The sequence below is a fragment of the Crinia signifera genome, chromosome 12 (assembly GCF_055691185.1).
Source record: "Crinia signifera chromosome 12, ASM5569118v1, whole genome shotgun sequence".
NCBI classification, from domain to species: domain Eukaryota; kingdom Metazoa; phylum Chordata; class Amphibia; order Anura; family Myobatrachidae; genus Crinia; species Crinia signifera.
Window position 1 is genome coordinate 83584397 of NC_139228.1, and position 21284 is coordinate 83605680.

The 21284-nt window shown below is 50.0% G+C and overlaps 1 protein-coding gene across 1 annotated transcript in view; it reads left to right on the forward strand.

Annotated features, from left to right (window-relative positions):
* Nucleotides 1–7613: 7613 nt before the first annotated feature.
* LOC146050163 (cysteine-rich protein 2-like) overlaps nucleotides 7614–21284 on the forward strand; it is an 87327-nt gene continuing 73656 nt past the window's right edge. Inside the window, exon 1 of the mRNA XM_083167050.1 lies at nucleotides 7614–7797. Within this exon, the coding sequence (XP_083023176.1) occupies nucleotides 7755–7797 (43 nt within the window). The 5' untranslated portion in view covers nucleotides 7614–7754. The remainder of the gene's footprint in view (nucleotides 7798–21284) is intronic.

Below are 21284 nucleotides of genomic sequence, written 5' to 3' on the forward strand. Positions count from 1 at the left end.
CATCTCTCCACACCCTGCCTACCATCCTGCATCTATTCCCATCCCACCACACGGCATCTGTCTTCCCTACCGCCCTGCATCTCTCCATACCCTGCCTACCATCCTGCATCTATACCCATCCCACCACATAGCGTCTGTCTTCCTTACCACCCTGCATCTCTCCATACCCTGCCTACCATCCTGCATCTATACCCATCCCACCACACTGCATCTGTCTTCCCCCTCCCTACCACCCTGCATCTCTCCATACCCTGCCTACCATCCTGCATCTATACCCATCTCACCACACGGCATCTGTCTTCCCTACCACCCTGCATCTCTCCTTACCCTGCCTACCATCCTGCATCTATACCCATCCCACCACACGACATCTGTCTTCCAACTCCCTACCGCCCTGCATCTCTCCATACCCTGCCTACCATCCTGCATCTCTCCATACCCTGCCTACCATCCTGCATCTCTCCATACCCTGCCTACCATCCTGCATCTATACCCATCTCACCACACGGCATCTGTCTTCCCACTCCCTACTGCCCTGCATCTCTCCACACCCTGCCTACCATCCTGCATCTATTCCCATCAAACCACACGGCATCTGTCTTCCCTACCGCCCTGCATCTCTCCATACCCTGCCTACCATCATGCATCTATACCCATCCCACCACATGGCGTCTGTCTTCCTTACCACCCTGCATCTCTCCATACCCTGCCTACCATCCTGCATCTATACCCATCCCACCACACTGCATCTGTCTTCCCCCTCCCTACCACCCTGCATCTCTCCATACCCTGCCTACCATCCTACATCTATACCCATCTCACCACACGGCATCTGTCTTCCCTACCACCCTGCATCTCTCCATACCCTGCCTACCATCCTGCATCTATACCCATCTCACCACACGGCATCTGTCTTCCCTACCACCCTGCATCTCTCCTTACCCTGCCTACCATCCTGCATCTATACCCATCCCACCACACGACATCTGTCTTCCCACTCCCTACCGCCCTGCATCTCTCCATACCCTGCCTACCATCCTGCATCTCTCCATACCCTGCCTACCATCCTGCATCTATACCCATCTCACCACACGGCATCTGTCTTCCCTACCACCCTGCATCTCTCCATACCCTGCCTACCATCCTGCATCTATACCCATCCCACCACACTGCATCTGTCTTCCCTACCACCCTGCATCTCTTCATACCCTGCCTACCACACTGCATCTGTCTTCCCCCTCCCTACATCTCTCCATACCCTGCCTACCATCCTGCATCTCTCCTTACCCTGCCTATCATCCTGCATCTATACCCATCTCACCACACGGCATCTGTCTTCCCTACCATCCTGCATCTCTCCATACCCTGCCTACCATCCTGCATCTCTCCATACCCTGCCTACCATCCTGCATCTATACCCATCTCACCACACGGCATCTGTCTTTCCTTACCACCCTGCATCTCTCCTTACCCTGCCTACCATCCTGCATCTATACCCATCTCACCACACGACATCTGTCTTCCCACTCCCTACCGCCCTGCATCTCTCCATACCCTGCCTACCATCCTGCATCTCTCCATACCCTGCCTACCATCCTGCATCTATACCCATCTCACCACATGGCATCTGTCTTCCCTACCACCCTGCATCTCTCCATACCCTGCCTACCATCCTACATCTATACCCATCCCACCACACTGCATCTGTCTTCCCTACCACCCTGCATCTCTCCATACCCTGCCTACCACACTGCATCTGTCTTCCCCCTCCCTACATATCTCCATACCCTGCCTACCATCCTGCATCTCTCCTTACCCTGCCTATCATCCTGCATCTATACCCATCTCACCACACGGCATCTGTCTTCCCTACCATCCTGCATCTCTCCATACCCTGCCTACCATCCTGCATCTCTCCATACCCTGCCTACCATCCTGCATCTATACCCATCTCACCAGATGGCATGTGTCTTTCCTTACCACCCTGCATTTCTCCTTACCCTGCCTACCATCCTGCATCTATACCCATCTCACCACACGGCATCTGTCTTTCCACTCCCTACTGCCCTGCATCTCTCGACACCCTGCCTACCATCCTGCATCTATTCCCATCCCACCACACGGCATCTGTCTTCCCTACCGCCCTGCATCTCTCCATACCCTGCCTACCATCCTGCATCTATACCCATCCCACCACATAGCGTCTGTCTTCCTTACCACCCTGCATCTCTCCATACCCTGCCTACCAACCTGCATCTATACCCATCCCACCACACTGCATCTGTCTTCCCCCTCCCTACCACCCTGCATCTCTCCATACCCTGCCTACCATCCTGCATCTATACCCATCTCACCACACGGCATCTGTCTTCCCTACCACACTGCATCTCTCCTTACCCTGCCTACCATCCTGCATCTATACCCATCCCACCACACGACATCTGTCTTCCCACTCCCTACCGCCCTGCATCTCTCCATACCCTGCCTACCATCCTGCATCTCTCCATACCCTGCCTACCATCCTGCATCTCTCCATACCCTGCCTACCATCTTGCATCTATACCCATCTCACCACACAGCATCTGTCTTCCCACTCCCTACTGCCCTGCATCTCTCCACACCCTGCCTACCATCCTGCATCTATTCCCATCCCACCACACGGCATCTGTCTTCCCTACCGCCCTGCATCTCTCCATACCCTGCCTACCATCCTGCATCTATACCCATCCCACCACATGGCGTCTGTCTTCCCTACCACCCTGCATCTCTCCATACCCTGCCTACCATCCTGCATCTATACCCATCCCACCACACTGCATCTGTCTTCCCCCTCCCTACCACCCTGCATCTCTCCATACCCTGCCTACCATCCTGCATCTATACCCATCTCACCACACGGCATCTGTCTTCCCTACCACCCTGCATCTCTCCATACCCTGCCTACCATCCTGCATCTATACCCATCTCACCACATGGCATCTGTCTTCCCTACCACCCTGCATCTCTCCTTACCCTGCCTACCATCCTGCATCTATACCCATCCCACCACACGACATCTGTCTTCCCACTCCCTACCGCCCTGCATCTCTCCATACCCTGCCTACCATCCTGCATCTCTCCATACCCTGCCTACCATCCTGCATTTCTCCATACCCTGCCTACCATCCTGCATCTATACCCATCTCACCACACGGCATCTGTCTTCCCTACCACCCTGCATCTCTCCATACCCTGCCTACCATCCTGCATCTATACCCATCCCACCACACTGCATCTGTCTTCCCTACCACCCTGCATCTCTCCATACCCTGCCTACCACACTGCATCTGTCTTCCCCCTCCCTACATCTCTCCATACCCTGCCTACCATCCTGCATCTCTCCTTACCCTGCCTATCATCCTGCATCTATACCCATCTCACCACACGGCATCTGTCTTCCCTACCATCCTGCATCTCTCCATACCCTGCCTACCATCCTGCATCTCTCCATACCCTGCCTCCCATCCTGCATCTATACCCATCTCACCACACGGCATCTGTCTTTCCTTACCACCCTGCATCTCTCCTTACCCTGCCTACCATCCTGCATCTATACCCATCTCACCACACGACATCTGTCTTCCCACTCCCTACCACCCTGCATCTCTCCATACCCTGCCAACCATCCTGCATCTATACCCATCTCACCACACGACATCTGTCTTCCCCCTCCCTACTGCCCTGCATCTATCTATCCTTATCCTACCTCACTGTGTCTCTCTCCTCCTGTCCCATTCAGCCTGGCATCTATCTATTTATCACCTGCCTACCACCCTACATCTCCCTATCCTCTCCCTATGGATTCGGTATGAAATGCTGGCAGTCGGAATCCCAACAGTCAAAATGCCAACAAGGGGGTGCCATGGATTGTCCCCCTTGCGGGCTCGCTGCGCACGCCACACAGCAGGCCTGGTGCCTCGCTACGCTCGGCACACTATTTTATTCTCCCTCTATGGGTGTCATGGACACCCACAGAGGGACAAAGTGACGGCATTGCGGCGGTCGGGATTCTGGCGTCGGTATTATGTCCGTCGGGATTTCGACCGCCGGCATATTGATGACATCCCCTCTTTTTTTTTCTAGAGAGGGGTTCCCAAATGCAGTCCGCAATTACCCACTCTGCAGAACATTGGAGTATGTGTGGAAGTCTGGGGGAGCGGTAGAAGAACCGAGCAATGACCCTGTACAACGTAAAAATGTTTATTTTTATTCACTGGATCCTGTATGGAATAGAGTAATGCCCCTTTCCCACTGCAGCTCCAACGGTAAATTGCAGTTTTTCCCCCACTATTTACCATTTAAGGCTGCAGTGGGAAAGCGCCAGAGTTGATTTACCGGTTAAAGTTAACAGGTATTTCAACCCGTTTAAAAAGCAGAGTCCTACACGTTTAAATACCATTTTTTAGGCAGTGGGAATGCCTCTTAAACGGTATTTCAAATACCACACTACTTCCCCCTCCCCTGGTACCTGCCCTGTGCCCACCCTCCCCTGATACTTACCTGCGTGGGGGATCCGGGCAGCGGGGTCAGGCATGGGCACAGTACTTCGGGTCCCTATGCATGCTGGGCAGTGGGGACGCAGCGGGGGTCCATCCCGCATGGGCACTGTGCTGTGGGTGCTGGTGGTGCAGCAGGGTCCATTTGGGGTCCATTCAGCGTCGGGGCAGTCCCTGCAGCTGATGGGAACAAATAGTTCCCACTATGCGCATGTCTAATGAGCGCCGTGCATATCAGTGAGCCGCTCATTACATATGCGCACATGTAATGAGCGGCTCATTGATATGCACGACGCTCAGTAGACATGCGCATAGTTCCCATCAGCTGCAGGGACCGGCCGGACCCAGATTGAACCCCGAATCCACGACCAGCACAGTGCCCATGCGGGATGGACCCCGCTGCGTCCCCACTGCCCAGCATGCAGAGGGACCCAAAGTACTGTGCCCATGCCGGACCCCGCAGCCTCCTCAGCAGTGTGTGAACCCCGCTTCCCGGATCCCCCAGGCAGCCGGGGCGGGGGACCCACAGTCTTCTAGTTACGCCCCTGGGCATATGTGATGTTAAGCCATTCCAAGGTACTACTGCTGTGGGCATTATGTGTAAGGGGTACTACTACTGTGGGCATTTTGTATTAGAAACACTACTGTGTGGCATACATGTATAAGGAATACTACTTTATAGTGTAACATGAATAAGAGGCACTACTGAGTGATGTAATGTGAATGAGGAGCACTACTGTGTGTCATAACTTGAATAAGGGGACTATTATGTGGTGTAATATGAATCAGGGGTATTACATGCAGTGTAATGTGAATATGAATGTGCTATTGTGTAATATAAATTGGGGGTACTATTGTGTGACCGCACCCTTTCCTGTGAGACCACTGTCCCTTTATAAAGTAAGGGATGTAAAGCACAAATTTACTTTGCAGGGGTTGCCAAAACCCTAGCACTGGCCCAGGCTTACCTAGGGCCAGATTCTGTAAGCTTCAAAAGTGATAAAATGGAGAGTGATAAACAGCCAGCCAATCAGCTCCTACCTGCCATGTCACAGACTGTGGGGGAGATTCTCTAAACAAGAAATGCGGTAAAAACCCCGTTATCGGGGTTTTTACCGCATATTGGGATGCTGTAAGCATCCCCCGCCGAGTTAACGCGGCGGGGGGCATCGCCAGAAAAATCTGGCGATGCCCCATAGAAGCCAATGGGCTTCTACTGCAACCCTCCGCCGCCCAGCGCCAACCCCCCGCACGGACCCCCGCATCGCCCCCTCACCTGTGTCGGGGCAGCACAGAGCAGTGCTGCCCGGACCTGTGACCTCCTCCTCTTCCGGGTGCAGGGAGGAGGAGAGCCCGGCGCAGCAGCAGCAGCGCCGGGTGTGTGAGTGAGGGGGGAGCCGCCGGGACCTGCTGGGACCCGGTGACTCTCACCGCAAAGGACAGCTCTTAACGCAAGAGCTGTCCTTTGCTATAATTATCGCATATGTTAGAACATATGCGATAATTATAAATGCGATGGGCGGTGAAGGGGGGCGGAGATTCTTAGAGAATCTCCCCCCATGTTTGAAAAATGTCAGACAGGAGCTGATTGGTTGGCTGTTTATCACTCTCCATTTTATCACTTTTGAAGCTTAGAGAATCTGGCCCCTAATGAGGGAGGGGAGGGGTGGCTGGCAGGGGAAATTGGCTCCACCACCTCTCTGGGACCACTTAAAGCCCTGGGCAAGATGCACGAAAGTCAAAAATGTGGCCAAACCTCCGAAAATGCTGTCTGCATATACACCAAACCCAGAATGCGATACATTCTGAGGCTTGGATGCTGTGGGCAGTAAGACAGGCATGTTTAAACTGGGGCCCTCCAGCTGTTGTGAAACTACAAGTCCCAGCATGCCTTGCGACAGTTTTGCTAATCTATGGCAAGGCATGCTGGGATGTGTAGTTTCACAACAGCTGGAGGGCCACAGTTTGTACATGCCTACATTTAGGGTTAGGCTGTGTAGGGGAAGGTTGGGGTTAGACCAGTGGTTCCCAAACTGTGTGCCTGAGTTGGCGGTCTAGGACCAACTCAAATTATTAATGGTTAATTATTTATGAGCAAAACCAATGCCAATCATAAAAGGTGTACAACTACAAACAGAAGCAAATCCTGCCCTTTAGCACATAACTGACCCTAAGAATCGCATAAAAACACAATCCATACTCTAGGGTGCCGTGACTGAAAAAAGATTGGGAACCCCTGGGTTAGACAATAAGAGGGTGCTTAGGGTTATACTGTCTGGGGTGGTTACGTTTAGTGGGGTAGGGGGTTTAGGACATACTTACCTACATTCTGGCTGCCCTTTCCGGGAGAGGGCAGCCAGCTCATGGGGTGGGGCTGCGGGGAGTGAAAAGGGGTGGAGCCACACGGGTGGCTACTTGCTTGTGGACGTGGCCAGAATGATTGTGCCGTTTTAGCCACGCTCCACGACGTGCAATGCCATTTTTAAGGCATTGCTCTGCGGTGGGCAGGGCTAAAACGGCGCGATTCGCGTCATTTAATCCGCGGATCCCCAGCCGATGGGGGAGGTTCCCACTGGCATGCAAATGGATGTTTATGCAAAACATCTATTCCCATGCCGGGCGAATGAACCACGCATGCGAAGGGGGGCAGGTGTACCACCATTCGCAGGGTTGACCCGCAAAGGTGCAAACTTGCGACCAAGCGAGTCAACCAGAATAAGGGCCCGTGTGTACGGACCTTAAATCTGCCCCTATCCCTCCATATAGACAACGAGATCCGTATCCTCACCTCACACAACACACAGCAACGTACAAGATGCATCACTGAAACCATCACATACGACACCCAAGCATCCAGCTACTGGTTATTATTACAGGCTGCCATCGCCCACACTACATAAATACAGCATCACTGGGCACCGGGCTGGAGAACCAGACGATGGCCTGCAGCGATGTTGGCCTGAACATCGATGTACAGTGATGAGCTGGCCCAAGCAGCCTGCATTGTGGGGCATGGCACTGTGACAGACAGTAGCGGCGGCGGCGGCAGCAGGAGCCCGGGGATGGGGCGGGGCGGGGCTGCGCGTCTCAGCCAATAGCAGCGCTGGGAGTAGGAGGAATAGCAGGAGCCGGGAGTGAGCGCAGCTGCTGTCACTGACGCAAGTCCCCCATAGACCATCGTGCTGGGAGACAGCAGCAGCAGCCACAAAGGACGCAGTCATGGCATCCAAGTGCCCCAAATGTGACAAGACCGTGTATTTCGGTAAGCTGTATTCTCTGCAGTAATGGCATGGCTGTGATGCCACCTGTGCACCTGATCCCAGCATCCCCCCAGCCATCTCTATAGCCTATATGGGAGTATATGCATCCCTGGGAGTGCAGTGTGCCTGGTGCTGTGCACTGAAGCTGCTGCCCATACACACAGCATCTATGTGCCAGCCATGCTGTACCAGCACAATGGGCTGTGCCCCTGCCACATTGGCACCCACTGGTCCAGACCCACACACATGGCACAGCAGCATCAGCAATATTGCAAAACATATTGACATGTAATTAAAATAATGAACTAATTATTGACCCATTGTGGTGGCAGAGATGGCAGACATCAATAGTTGGTGCTTTTATTATGCATGGGGCTGTGACTGTGATTTTCCTCTGGGTACACTGTCGCTGTGTCATTATACAGTACATTGACATGCAATATTAATGATGGGACTGATTTCAGAGTTTGCAGGAATGTACAGTAGGGTACAGTGTGGTGTGGAAGAGAATTCCCCCATTGTGTTACTTGCAGCTGCTGGCTGGGGTGTGTCTGTAAATAGTGTGTGTGCAGTTTGTGTTGTGGTGTGAATAGGTAACACCCCAGTGTTGTACAAAGTCACATTATACATTTTGGTTGGATTCATTTGTGTATCAGCTGTATTCCAGCAGATGTGGTGCTTATCTCTCTATACTCTGCTTTTTGTTACGTTATGTACAAAGGGGCAGATAACGTGGAGAGATAAACAGGATTGACCAATCGGTTTCTAACGCTCATGTTACAGGCTGCGTTTGCAAAATGACAGGAGCTGGTTTGTGTTCTGACAGAAATGTTGGGCACGTCTGGTTTAATAGGGATTTCTCTGCCACTTCTCTGACAGTATAACCTCCAACCCTACTTATGAAGTTACAATTTGTGGACCCTGGGCTGCGGTCCCATTTATAAATATATGGCAATGCACCATTGACTAATCCTATGTGCACATATGAAATGTTGGGCTGGTGATATGATTGTGCTCCCTATTTCTGTAGTGCGCAACCATTATTTTTACACCTCAAGTCATTCAATTGTTATTGCCACCCTCAGTCATGTGCGCCTGCTGGAAACTGTTCAATTGTTTCAGCCTCTAAAATCTAAAGTGACAGGAGATTGGGGATGATATTCAAATGTTGTTGTTTATTTGTGTGGTTTGCACCCGGAAGTGTCAGGTTTAGCTGCGTAAAATGGCTAAAGGCAACGGAAGTGCTCAGCGCAATGTGAAAAGTGAGGTTTTGGCACCCAAACAGGTCACTTTTTGCAAATTTCTACTCGTCAGCACGGGGAGCTGATATTTGTCTCCTTGCGACTGTTCACTCCCGAATTGAGCAGCAATTGAATTGCTTTAGGTTGGTTTTGCCTTGTAAATGATTGCAGCTTTAAAATATCAGACTCAAACAAAAGTCCAGCACCCCAGGAACACGGCGGACATTACATTTAGCCCAAAGAGTCTGAATTTCTTCTAAAGTTCCACAATTTAATAAGAGACAGGAGCAGATGTATTAAGCCTGATGAAGTTATAAAGTGGAGATAATGTGGAAGGTGATAATTCACCAGACAATCAGCTGTGTTTATCTCAACTTTATCACTTCATCAGAGTTATCACTTCATCAGACTTATTGCATCTGCCCCAGTGTAAAAATCTGACAGACTCAGCGTCCCGGACTGCTGAGTCTGTCAGATTTTTAAAAGCCGCAATCATGGTGCGTTATAAGCTTGCAATTTATCACCGCTTTATCACTTCGCCAGGCTTAATACTTCTGCCACAAAAATACCTAAATACCTATTTTTTTCACTTTGAGAACTACAGAAATATTACGTCTTCTCTTACAGGAAGGTGCTAGCTCAGTAGCAGCGGTCACATTTTCTCCCAAATCCTTTTCACATATATAATGTGTAATATAGTCTGTATTTGTCATCTGGAATCTAAATTGACCAACCCACCACTTCCCAGTTATGTCTGTGAGTAGCGCACGTCAATGTCTGGACTATGGGACTCCTGTGTAGAAATGAGGAAAGCACATGGAATTCTGTTCACACTGTGGGTGAAATGTAATAGGATGAGAGATTCAGACAGTGACAGATTTGGTAAGAAATCTCCAGTTTTTTTAAAGCGGCAATCATTTACACTGCAAAATCACACTGGTTTTGCCGCTTTTAAAAAAACTGGAGATTTCTTACCAAATCTCTCACTGTCTGAATCTCTCATCCTATTACATTTCCCCCTTAGATTTTATTTGCTAGTGAAAAATGTCAGAATTCAGCAAAAGTTCACAAGAACCACCGGTGGCCAATCTATTTTTTGTTGTTGTTGTTAACACACTATGCAGGGTATTGATTGGTTGGTACTTTATCTGTCATAATTTTATTAGCGTAACGGTGGCAGTGGAGGGGGGGGGGGGGGGGGGAGCGCATTGTGGCAGCCCCCCTCCTCCAAAACAGTAAGAGCCACCACTGAGTCCAACTGTACCTTTTTGGCGGGTACAGTACCGTTTTTATGGCCTGTGCCTTTTTGTGTGTGTTGTATTATACATGGGAATCATTCTGGCTGTGTATCTTGCTGGGAGTCATATATCTCTGTATCTTGTCTCCCTGATACCAGCTTTGTTCCGGCCTGTGTTATTCCCTGCAGTTTAATGGGTCTGGTAATGCTAATTCTATTGCTCTTGGACTATATGCCTGTTTTCTGTGAGCACGCCAGTGACTGTGCTGCTGTATAATGTACCTCCTGTTCCCGAGGCGTGTGTCACTGTCTGATAATCTGCCGCTTTGTGATAGACTCATACAAGTGACGTGCACTCAATTTGCTGTATTCACCAATAAAGTGCGACACGTGTCTCCTTCCTGTGCCTGCAGTAAATTCCCTGACAGCGCCAGTATAATATAGTCCCTCAGCTATAGATGACCATACACTCTCCTCAATTCGCTTCATAAAAGGTAACAATAAATTCTGATTGTCGTCCAGTGTCCATTGTATCAGATATCTTTATAGGCATATTAAGAAAATTAACTGATAAGCCAATACCCTACTGAGATGGAGGATTAACCCTTTGAGTGCAAACATCTGTGAGAGATGTTCAAACTATCCACTAAAAATGCCAGCGCCGCTCACATTTGTTATATAAATTCAAATAAAAAAAAATGTAAAAAAAAGATTATTTTTCCCATATAAGGTAACATTACAGGTCATTATGGTGGATAAAAATGTTTGCCTGGCAATTTTCACACCTATTTTGATAATTTCACTTGGCGCTCAAAGGGTTCAATTTAGTGATTTGCTCCCTTTTATTAAATAGGTGTAATTCAAATAGGGGGAACCCTTACAGATTTCAGTATTATCTGGATGGACTAGTCATCATTTATAGCAGGCACGGCCAAACTGTGGCCCTCCAGCTGTTGTGAAACTACACATCCCAGCATGCCTTGCCATAGTAATAGCAAAATTGTGGCAAGGCATGATAGTGTAGGTATAAGGCAGGCATGTCCAAACTATGGCCCTCCAGCTGTTGTGAAACTACAAGTCCCATTATGCCTTGCCACAGTTTTGCTACTAGGGAATGCTAAAAACTATGACAAGGCATGCTGGGATGTGTAGTTTCACAAGGCCACAGTTTGGACATGCCTGGTGTAAGGCGTCTGAACTGGTGGCTATAGAAATAATGATTACTAAAGCTGGGTGCACATTATACGATGTGAAAACTATATGATATCGTCAGTGATTTTCCTTGAAATCCCGCGATCAATCGATTAGGGGCTAATTCAGTTTCAAGCTGGGGGCTGCACACCACAGGACAAGGCCGCCAAGCATGAAAAGATCTGCCCTGCACTGCAGTCGCAATGTACTTGCGATCGTATCTCAGAAAATACTGCAATTGTAGTGATTAGGGTAGACCCTTGCCTGGGTGAGCAGGCTGGCACCATGTTTCCCGCCTCAGCTGCTGCATGTGACGTCATGCAGCCACCCCTAAACGTGGTCCAGACACGCCTGCGATGACTGGACTCCTGATCTAAACACTGCATCACCACTGCCTCAACGCCGATGCTTGTGCAACGTCTGCACTTTGCGATTGCACTTTGACAGTGTTCCAGTTGAGTTAAGCCACTTTTATTCATGGGACTAGACCTCTGGGGGTGGGGGATTCAATTGTTTTTGGGCAAACATAAGCAATAGGTGCCCAGCAGACGATATTCTGTTTTTATGCAGATTAGCATGAATTTTAATATTTGCAGATAAAATGGCTGTTCTATGTTTTCATTAGGGATGGCCATCGGTGCAGTCACCATCGATGGTGATGCTGCAACCAACCATCGATGGCAATGAACTATGTGATGGATGACCATTGATAGTTTTAGCTAGCGATGGTCATCAATCAATTTACTTTGACTGACTAGCCGTAGGCCAATCATAATGTGGGGGTGGGGCTTCAGGGTTGTCAGGGGGCGGAGCTATGCTCCATATCCCGCCACCTTGAAAAAAAAAATTGGTTCTGTTGTGCCATCGATGGAGGGAAACTATCTGGTTCTCCCCAATCGATGACAAAAGTATTCAAAATCGGCTGTAAACCATTGATGATTTCAAATCTTTTCAAATCATCGATGATCGATGGCCATCCCTAGTTTTCATCATCATTAGATCTTATTATTGTGGAATATTATGTTACCAGTAAGTGAATCCAATACCTTTTCTCAAAGCTGACCAAGGCACTGTGCCTGAAGCATGGCGAGCGCAGCAAGGGGACGCGGTGCTACGTTTCAGTGTCTATGTCGACATGTCGGCACAAAAAAGTAAAAAACACCATGTCGACCTTTTGACTGTCGACCTTACCCATGTCAACCTAATGCTTGTGTTGACCTAGTGACCTGTCGACCTAAACCCATATCAACCTAAACCCATGTAGACCTTTCTGCATGTCAACCTAATGGTGTCGACCTAATGACTGTCGACCATCTTGCTGTAGACCAAATGTTCCACACCCATACAATCCCAGGATATGCCCTTAACATGTGGTGGATACAGGACTGAGGGTAAATAACATTCCGCAGAAGAGTAATGTCATGTACAGTAGATAGGTCTCAGCGGGGAAGTTCAAGGATCTTCATTACTTCACCAATCCTCTCATTGTCTCCACTACGTGTGTTCGTCTGTAAGTCCAATTATTTTCACAAAAACATCACTTTGCATTGTTACTCTTTATACAAAACAAGTTACCTGTTCCCTTTGTTCTGTGTTACACTGCGTTAAAATAACATTTCTATTTGTAGCTAATAAACCGTAATAATGGAAGGAAGCCTGAGTGTGTAATTCACTAATTCCGATGAGCGAGGACAACTTGTGTAATTGGAGGAATTGTTTCTTCTACTTACACAAACGTTACTACTAGTATTTATAGATCTACACAATAGGCTATTCAGAAGATTAGTTGCCCCTGTCACAGAACAGTGTACCCTCATTATTTCAGAAGCGGTGTTTATTTCCTGTCACTTCCGGATCTGTTCTTTTAAAGTTAATCTTTCAGATTTTCAGTTTCCTCCCTTTTTATCTAGATAAAACAGAAGCGATGCAAGCAGAAAGCACATACAAAATACCGTCCCAATATATATATATATATATATATATATATACAGTGCTCGAAGTGTAAATTTTAAAGTATGGAAAAACAAAGGATTTTTTTTATGCGCGCGCCGAAGGCACGCGCGCTCCAGAAAAGGGGGCGTGGTCACTGGAAAAGGGGCATGGTCGCCTATAAAGGGGCGTGGTCACATTGTCAGATACACATGCCCCCACAGTGCCGGTTATGCCCCCACAGTGCCAATTAGTATGCCCCTACAGTGCCAACAATGCCCCCACAGTGCTAACAAGTATGCCCCCCACAGTGCCAACAATGCCCCTACAGTACCGATAAGTATGACTCCACAGTGCTAGCAAGTATGCCCCCACAGTGCCAGCAAGTATGCCCCACACAGTGCCAGCAAGAAAGCCCCCACAGTGCCAATAAGTATGCCTCCACAGTGCCAATATGTATGCCCCCACAATGCCAACAATGCCCCCACAGTGCCAACAATGCCCCCACAGTGCCAGCAAGTATGCCCCCACAGTGCCAGCAAGTATGCCCCCACAGTGCCAATAAGTATGCCCCCACAGTGCCAACAATGCCCCCACAGTCTCGATAAGTATGCCCCCACAGTGCCAATAAGTATGCCCCACAGTGGCAATAAGTATGCCCCACAGTGGCAATAAGTATGCCCCACAGTGGCAATAAGTATGCCCCACAGTGGCAATAAGTATGCCCCCACAGTGGCAATAAGTATGCCCCCACAGTGCCAACAATGCCCCCACAGTGTCGATAAGTATGCCCCCACAGTGCCAGCAAGTATGCCCCCACAGTGCCAATGCCCCCACAGTGCCAACAATACAAGTGCCGACTTAACCCTCAGAGGTGGGGGCTGAGGATCTCTGGGTGTGCTGGGAAGAGCACATGTAGGTGCGTTTGCTGTCTGCCTGGGGTGGCGCGCAGAGCAAGTACCTGTAGTCTGGAACTAGTTGCAGGCTCCTGCTCGTCACTATTCGGTCCCCTGATGTCTGGACGGCTGGCTGTCAGGTTCCCTCTTCTGCCGGGGGTGCACTCAGTCACCACTGCAGTCTGCTGCACACCACACTGGACTCCTCCCGCTGGAGCGCGCTGTCCTACTCTCTTGGCTCCCGACGCTGGCTGCTGCTGTACGGCTGCTCCTCTTCTCTGCCCCCTTGGCCGGCTGCTGCTCTCTCTCGTCCCCGGTGCACGCCGTCTTTCCTCACGGGGCCGGGTCACCCGCTCTCCTCCTTCCTCAGACCTCCCCTCTTCCTCCTTCCGCGTGTGCGCTCTCCCCATCCAACAGGAAAACGGGGTCAGATGTCAGGCGCTGCTGTACGTCGCGGCGCCAATCCTGCGCCTCCTGCATGCGGGGTCCTCCTATTAGGCTCCCCGCTGGGTGCCTTGTAAGGAACGGGGCACTCCAGGCTGGGGTGTCACATAGATAGCCCTGGCCTGAAAACTGTTTAGTGTAAAAAAAAAAGGCATTTCCGGGTCAGGGGAGGAAAGGTGACGGTATGACATACCGTCCCATACCGCCCCACTTCGACCACTGTATATATATATATATATATATATATTATACCCCTTTCACACCAGAAATGCAGGGACAAACACAAGCAGGGACATTCTCGGGTTGGGACCCTTTCACACCAGAAAAGTCCCTGTATTTTCTGGTGTGTAGGGGGCGGGAAGGCATACTTGCCTACTTTTGAAAAGCAAAATGAGGGAGATTTTAGATGCTAGCAAAAAATGCACCAAGCGCAGCGTCGCGCACCATTGAAGGGGTGTGTCATCAACCAAAGGGCGTGTCTAGTGACACATATGGGCGTATCTTTTTCCACCCAGGGGTGTGTCCTGCAGTGGCTGGTGATAAAAAATATGAAGAGCCGCATACCACCAGAGCAAGTTTGTATAAGGGCAACCTACAAACAGAAACTGTACAATTGAAACCAGCAATCATGTGTGGTTGCAATGTGTTTGATGCTCATGAAATATTTTCATATAAATAAGGGCATGTTTTCAGTCAGGCTGAAAAATTATAATAGAAAAGCATATGGGCACAGAAAGACATAGCAGCATACCTCCCAAGTTTGGTGTGATAGAAGTTGTGACCTTGAAAATGGGTGGGGCTCTGAATAAAGGGGCGCGCCCTGGCTTTCTCCCTGAACTGGAGTTTCCATGAACATGTGCATGGCATCTCTTCAGCTATCACCGGTTGCTCGGTAGGGCAGCTGAGATCTCCAGCTCCCCCAACTGACCCAGCCCACTGGACACTGTCACCCGCAGGAGGAACAGCAGGACAGTCTCCAATTAGTGGGACTACTACTTATCCGGAGTGCCGGGGATTCCCTCTACACACACATATATACTGTGTATATACCAAACCAGCCGGCGGCGGGTGTACGGCGCGCTACGGACACGCTCCCTCCTCTCCTTTATAAGGTAAGCACTGTCCACTTTATCTTTGTTATCATCCACATGCCTTGACAAAGGGGGGCCACCTCCGAAACGTTGGCTAATTTGCTTTGAAATACAGAACGTTTGATTCAAGACCCTGGAGTGCCATCCTTTCTTCCATCTCATACCATTCATATTGGAGGGGCACCAGGGCAGCTGACTGCCACGGGTGCCACCCGCTGCATACTGTTATATTGGAGCGAGCTTCTATCTCTCTTCCCCTGGGAGGGCACCCGGCCCTGTTTTTCTGCTATTTGGAGTGCCGGCCATCCCCTGGAAACCTGTTATATATATATATATATATATATATATATCCAATCAGGAGCCCGGCACACACTGCTTACTTGTAGAAACGTTCCTGGTGCCTTCCGTGCGGCGTGCACAACAGACACTCCGATATACACACTGGATGCGGCGGCACTCAGTCCAAATAATTCACCAAACAGACGCCTTTAGACGCCCAAAGGCATCTGTTTGGTGAATTATTTGGACTGAGTGCCGCCGCATCCAGTGTGTGTATATATATATATATATATATATATATATATTTCCAGTATAGCCCGGCACTCCACAATAAATAGCTTGCAATAATTTCCCGGTGCCTTCCTCTCTGGACCCGCGGGTCCGTGTATGCATGGGATATCGATCAGGCGGCACTCCCGGAATTTGGTGAAAGCAAATGTGGTTTATTTTTCCAACATGTTTCGGGCTATTGCCCATCCTCAGGGAACCTGAGGACGGGCAATAGCCCGAAACATGTTGGAAAAATAAACCACATTTGCTTTCACCAAATTCCAGGAGTGCCGCCTGATCGATATCCCATATATAGGTACTCATCCACACAGCACTCCAGGGTCTTTAATCAGTGGTGTATTTAATGGCAACGTTTCGGAGAACGTAGCTCCGTTGTCAGACAACAAGTGAACAATTCAAATAAGTGACACTTACCTCGTAAATAAGATTCAAGATCACAGTGCGCCGTTCTCCGTCCTCCCTCCGCTGACAGGCGCTTGGGGATGACGTCAGCATAGTTCCAGCAACTGCAGGGAGCTGGTCTGTAGCCGCGCCCCCCGTCACCTAGCAACCCCGGGACTCTGGATTATCGGCGCTTGCTGCTGTCTGGAAATATAAGTGTACAGGTGTAAAACAGTGCATATAAAACAGTAAAACGAAGAGCATGAAGAAGTGAATAGATTAAGTTAAGGAAAATAGGTGGTTTAAAAAGCTGGAATACATATATTAGTAAATGTATATTAAAATATACTATATATATATATATACACATATACACACACACACATATATATTTATATATGCAATATGGCGAAGGTGGCACAGAATTTGCATTAAAGAAGTCTCTGAGTGCCGCCTTTATTATATTGCATGTCATATATATATATATATATATATATATGTTTGTCTGTATCCCTGTAAGTATATATGTAACCTGTATTATTGTAACTTGTCCTGATGAAAATTGCGACTATGCAATTGAAACGTTGATGTCACATAAAGACTCTGTGTCGTGCTTTTGAAGTCCGTGGAGTGTCACCTCACACGCTGTATGCATGTATATATATATATATATATATATATATATATATATATAGTGTATATGGGAACACAGTGAATGGCACTCGCGCATTCAATTTTTTGGGGGGAATGGGACAAAAACCATGAGGAACCGAGGGATTTGCAGGGGAGCGAGAGGAGGATTAAAAAACGGGAGCCTCCCACTAAGGGGCCCATTTATCAAGTAATATTTGCGGCTAAATCCCCCAAAACACCCGTTTTGGGGGGTTAACCGCAAATATTAAGTATCACCTAAATGTATTAAAGGGGGGCTGCAGCAGGAATCTCCAATCCCTGCTGCGATCCCCCCCTGCAGAGCCGCCGGCCGCATCCCCCATAGGTTTCTATGGGGGGTGCGAAGCTGCCCAATGTATCAACATCGGGCAGCCCGGCATCGCAGCCCTGGGCTATTGCCATTCTGATATGGCGATAGCCCATTGTAGCCTATGGCTGCGGGATCGCACTGCCGAGTGGGGCAGTGCGGTCACAGGGGTCGGAGGGGGTCAGCGCGTAACCACGCATGAGCAGACCCCCCGGTTTCCGGCTCCTGTATTGCAATGTCCGGCGATGTCACCGTGCCGGCATCGCTCTCTAATGATAAATGCGCCCCTTAGAGAGGGACACATAAAAGGGATCCCACGGATAAGAACACAGCACACAAAGTGTGGCACCAGACATTATACCAACCTTAATAGCCTCCATGTACTGTACATATCACCTCTGGTAACCTAGCCATATATAAAAATGTGTTCTTCATCACAGTATTCCCATTTGGAGCTCAGCCTTTGCAGGCAAGCACAGATTTGAAAGGTGAATGGGCGGAGCTTCAGAAAGTCAGTGGGCGGGGTTTGGGGGGCTCCGTGTGTGGGCAGGGCTTACACTATTTGCATGTAAATGAGCGGTGCTTTAAGGTAGGTACAGGTTGAGGGTCGCGGCTGAGGATGGTGGTGTTTTACTGGCTTGGGGTTGCTCTGAGAGAGTGGGGTTTCAGCAGCTTTGTGTAATATGGCAGGGCTTTCAGACAGCTGTGGCTCACTGTTGATGTGAGACAGTGTGGCTGAGGTCAGCAGAGAGTGAGTGGACGGGGCTTTGCACTGCTGTTCTGGAGGTGTGGACAAGACTTTATTTTCTGTGCTGCTGCCGGAGCTCTTACCCACTGTTTGACCCTGGACACGGATAGTATACTGATGCTCCTTCCCTACACACATCAGAGCCCCCAGGACCCCCTCCCTCCCTCCCTCCCCAGAGTGCCGGAGCTCTTAAACGCTGATTGACCCTGGACACGGACAGTATGCTAATGCTCCTACTTCCCTGCCTGCACACATCAGAACCCCCAGGCCCCCCCTCCCCAGAGTGCCGGAGCTCTTACCCGGGGGAGAGAGGTTGCAGACTGTATACACTGCTGGTGGTCCCGGCTCCTGCTGCCACTCACAGTCAAATGTTGACACTTCACAGTCTCCGCGCTGCCCTCCTACTCCGTGCGCTTCTTCCCAGCTCCCGCTCCGCTCACACTCTGCTGCTGCAGTGCTGCCGCTCGTGGAAGGCGGAAGCTGCTCCTGCTCAGACCTGTCGCACCACGGCTCAGTTCCCACACAGCCCCGCGGTACCCGGCATATTAAATGATGTGACGACGTCGCGCATTAGAGCCCCGCCCCCGAAACATAGCGCTCGCGCATGCGCAGTCCATTTTTTTTGGAAATAGGACAAAAACCGGGAGGAACTGAGGGATTTGCGGGAGAGCGGGAGGAGGCTTCAAAAAACGGGAGACTCCCGCTAAATGCGGGAGGGTAGGCAAGTATGCGGGAAGGAGGCCGTCAGGAGGTGGGGAGGAGGCGGGCAGTCGGCGGGATGGCGTTGGGCAGTCGGCGGGATGGCGGCGGAGGTGGGCAGGAGGTGGAAAGAATACTCACCCCAGTTGCTGGTCCTCCGCGCAGGCCAGGGATCCACACAGGCGGTGGCGCAAATGACGGGACAGGCGGTGGATGATGATGACCCAGCTCTCCGGCGCCCTCACTGACGCCGGAGAGCTGCGTCGTCATCATCATCCACCGCCTGTCCCGTCATTTGTGCCTGCCGCCTGCGTGGATTCCCGGCCGGACAGCACACCGAGGACCGGTAACCCGGGTAAGTATACCCTACCCCATTCACACCAGCCAGGTCCCCGGGTTGAACCCTGCTACTTAGCAGGGTTAGATTGCCGGCAAATTAGCCCGGTAATTTGTCCCGGGTACCTTTCACACCAGCGGTAGTACCGGGTTGTTCCTGGACTAAACCCGGGAATTTAGGCTGGTGTGAAAGGGGTATAAGTGTTAAAGGTTTCAGATTCTAAGATATCATTCGAAGATATTGATATACGATACTTGAGCATTAAATTGGTCGCGCACACAAAGGGGGAAATTTACTAAAGGAAATTTGTAAAAAATAGGTGTATTTGTATCCAGAAATACACTTATTTTTGACATTTACTATCCCAAAAATACGGCAATTCGTAGTCGTATTGATGTGCTATCAATACGAATACAAATTGCCGTATTTTCGGGATAGTAAATGCCAAAAATAAGTGTATTTCTGGATACAAATACACCTATTTTTTTTATCAAATTTCCTTTATTAAATTTCCCCCAAAGGGTCTGATTTAGCCCTGTCGAATATCGGAAGACCGCACTTGTGCACAGTACGCTGTGCGCGTGATCCCCTCGCAAGGTTATTGACAGGTGCCAGGCATTTGGGGGCGTGATGCTGGCGTTTTCCAGAAGTGTCCCGGAGAACGCCGTTGGGCGGGAGGGCCGCTGACACCAGCAGCGAGCTCCTCCCCGCGGCCTGCGCAGAGTGAGTCTAGATTTACTCAGAGCTGCGAGCAGAGGGGAAATCATTTGATGGCGAGATTTTCCCACTGTGGTCACATTCGCACAGGGGCGGGAGCTCAGCGGGGCGGTGCTTACCTGCTCGCAGGGCTTCCCAATACTCGCAGACCAGCAGGCCGGTCTGAATCGGGCCCATAGAACTGGTTGCCCAATTTGGTCATTTTGCCCCTAAAGGCCAAACACTTTATATGTGGATCCTCAGGTACCTATTGGACTCTATCATTTCTCTATTGCATCCTGGAAAACGAGCGCCTGTTTTAGGCTTGATCGGTCAGGCCAAATTCAGCCCATTTTCGATGGTGCGGGTCGGTGCATGTGCAAATATGCGCATGTGTAGACCACATATGGGAACGCTTCGGGGAGGTAGGGGGACGGATAGGGGGCTGGTGCAGCGGAACACCCAGTAGTTTTTTTGAGCATTCCCTTGAAAACACTGGCCGCTGCCCTGCGCATGCAGGTGGGTCGGTTACTGCTCGGGGGTGGGGGCAGCTGATATCACATGACGTGAGCTCCCGCCCCCTTTTCGTCCATCTCTGCTGGAAATAAAAGGCGGTCTAGACTCACTTCTATTTGTGTCTGGGAAAAAAAAATGATGTGTAAGCATACACAAACCCCTCCCATAGGTGAGAGGGGGGGCGATGCGAAAGGGGTTACCTGGTCCTGCAAACCGGTAGCATCGCGGCAATATGAACTGGTAAAAAGAAGGGTTCTTACCGGTTCGTCGCCGTGTTGCTTTGCAGTGTGAACGGGTTAATCGGGTCGAGCGATCCATTTCCCATTCACACATAGGAGGAGGCACTGCTTGGAGCTGCCTCCACCCCCAATGACGCACCACCAATCTGCCCCGCCCCTGCATGGCGTCAACGAACCGGCAATATTGCGATCTGAACAGCGCAAAATGCAGGGTCACACCGGGACTGGACCATTTTCCCCATGCGATCCTGCATTTTGCGATGTGAAAATGGTATAAATAGTCAGTTCCATCAGT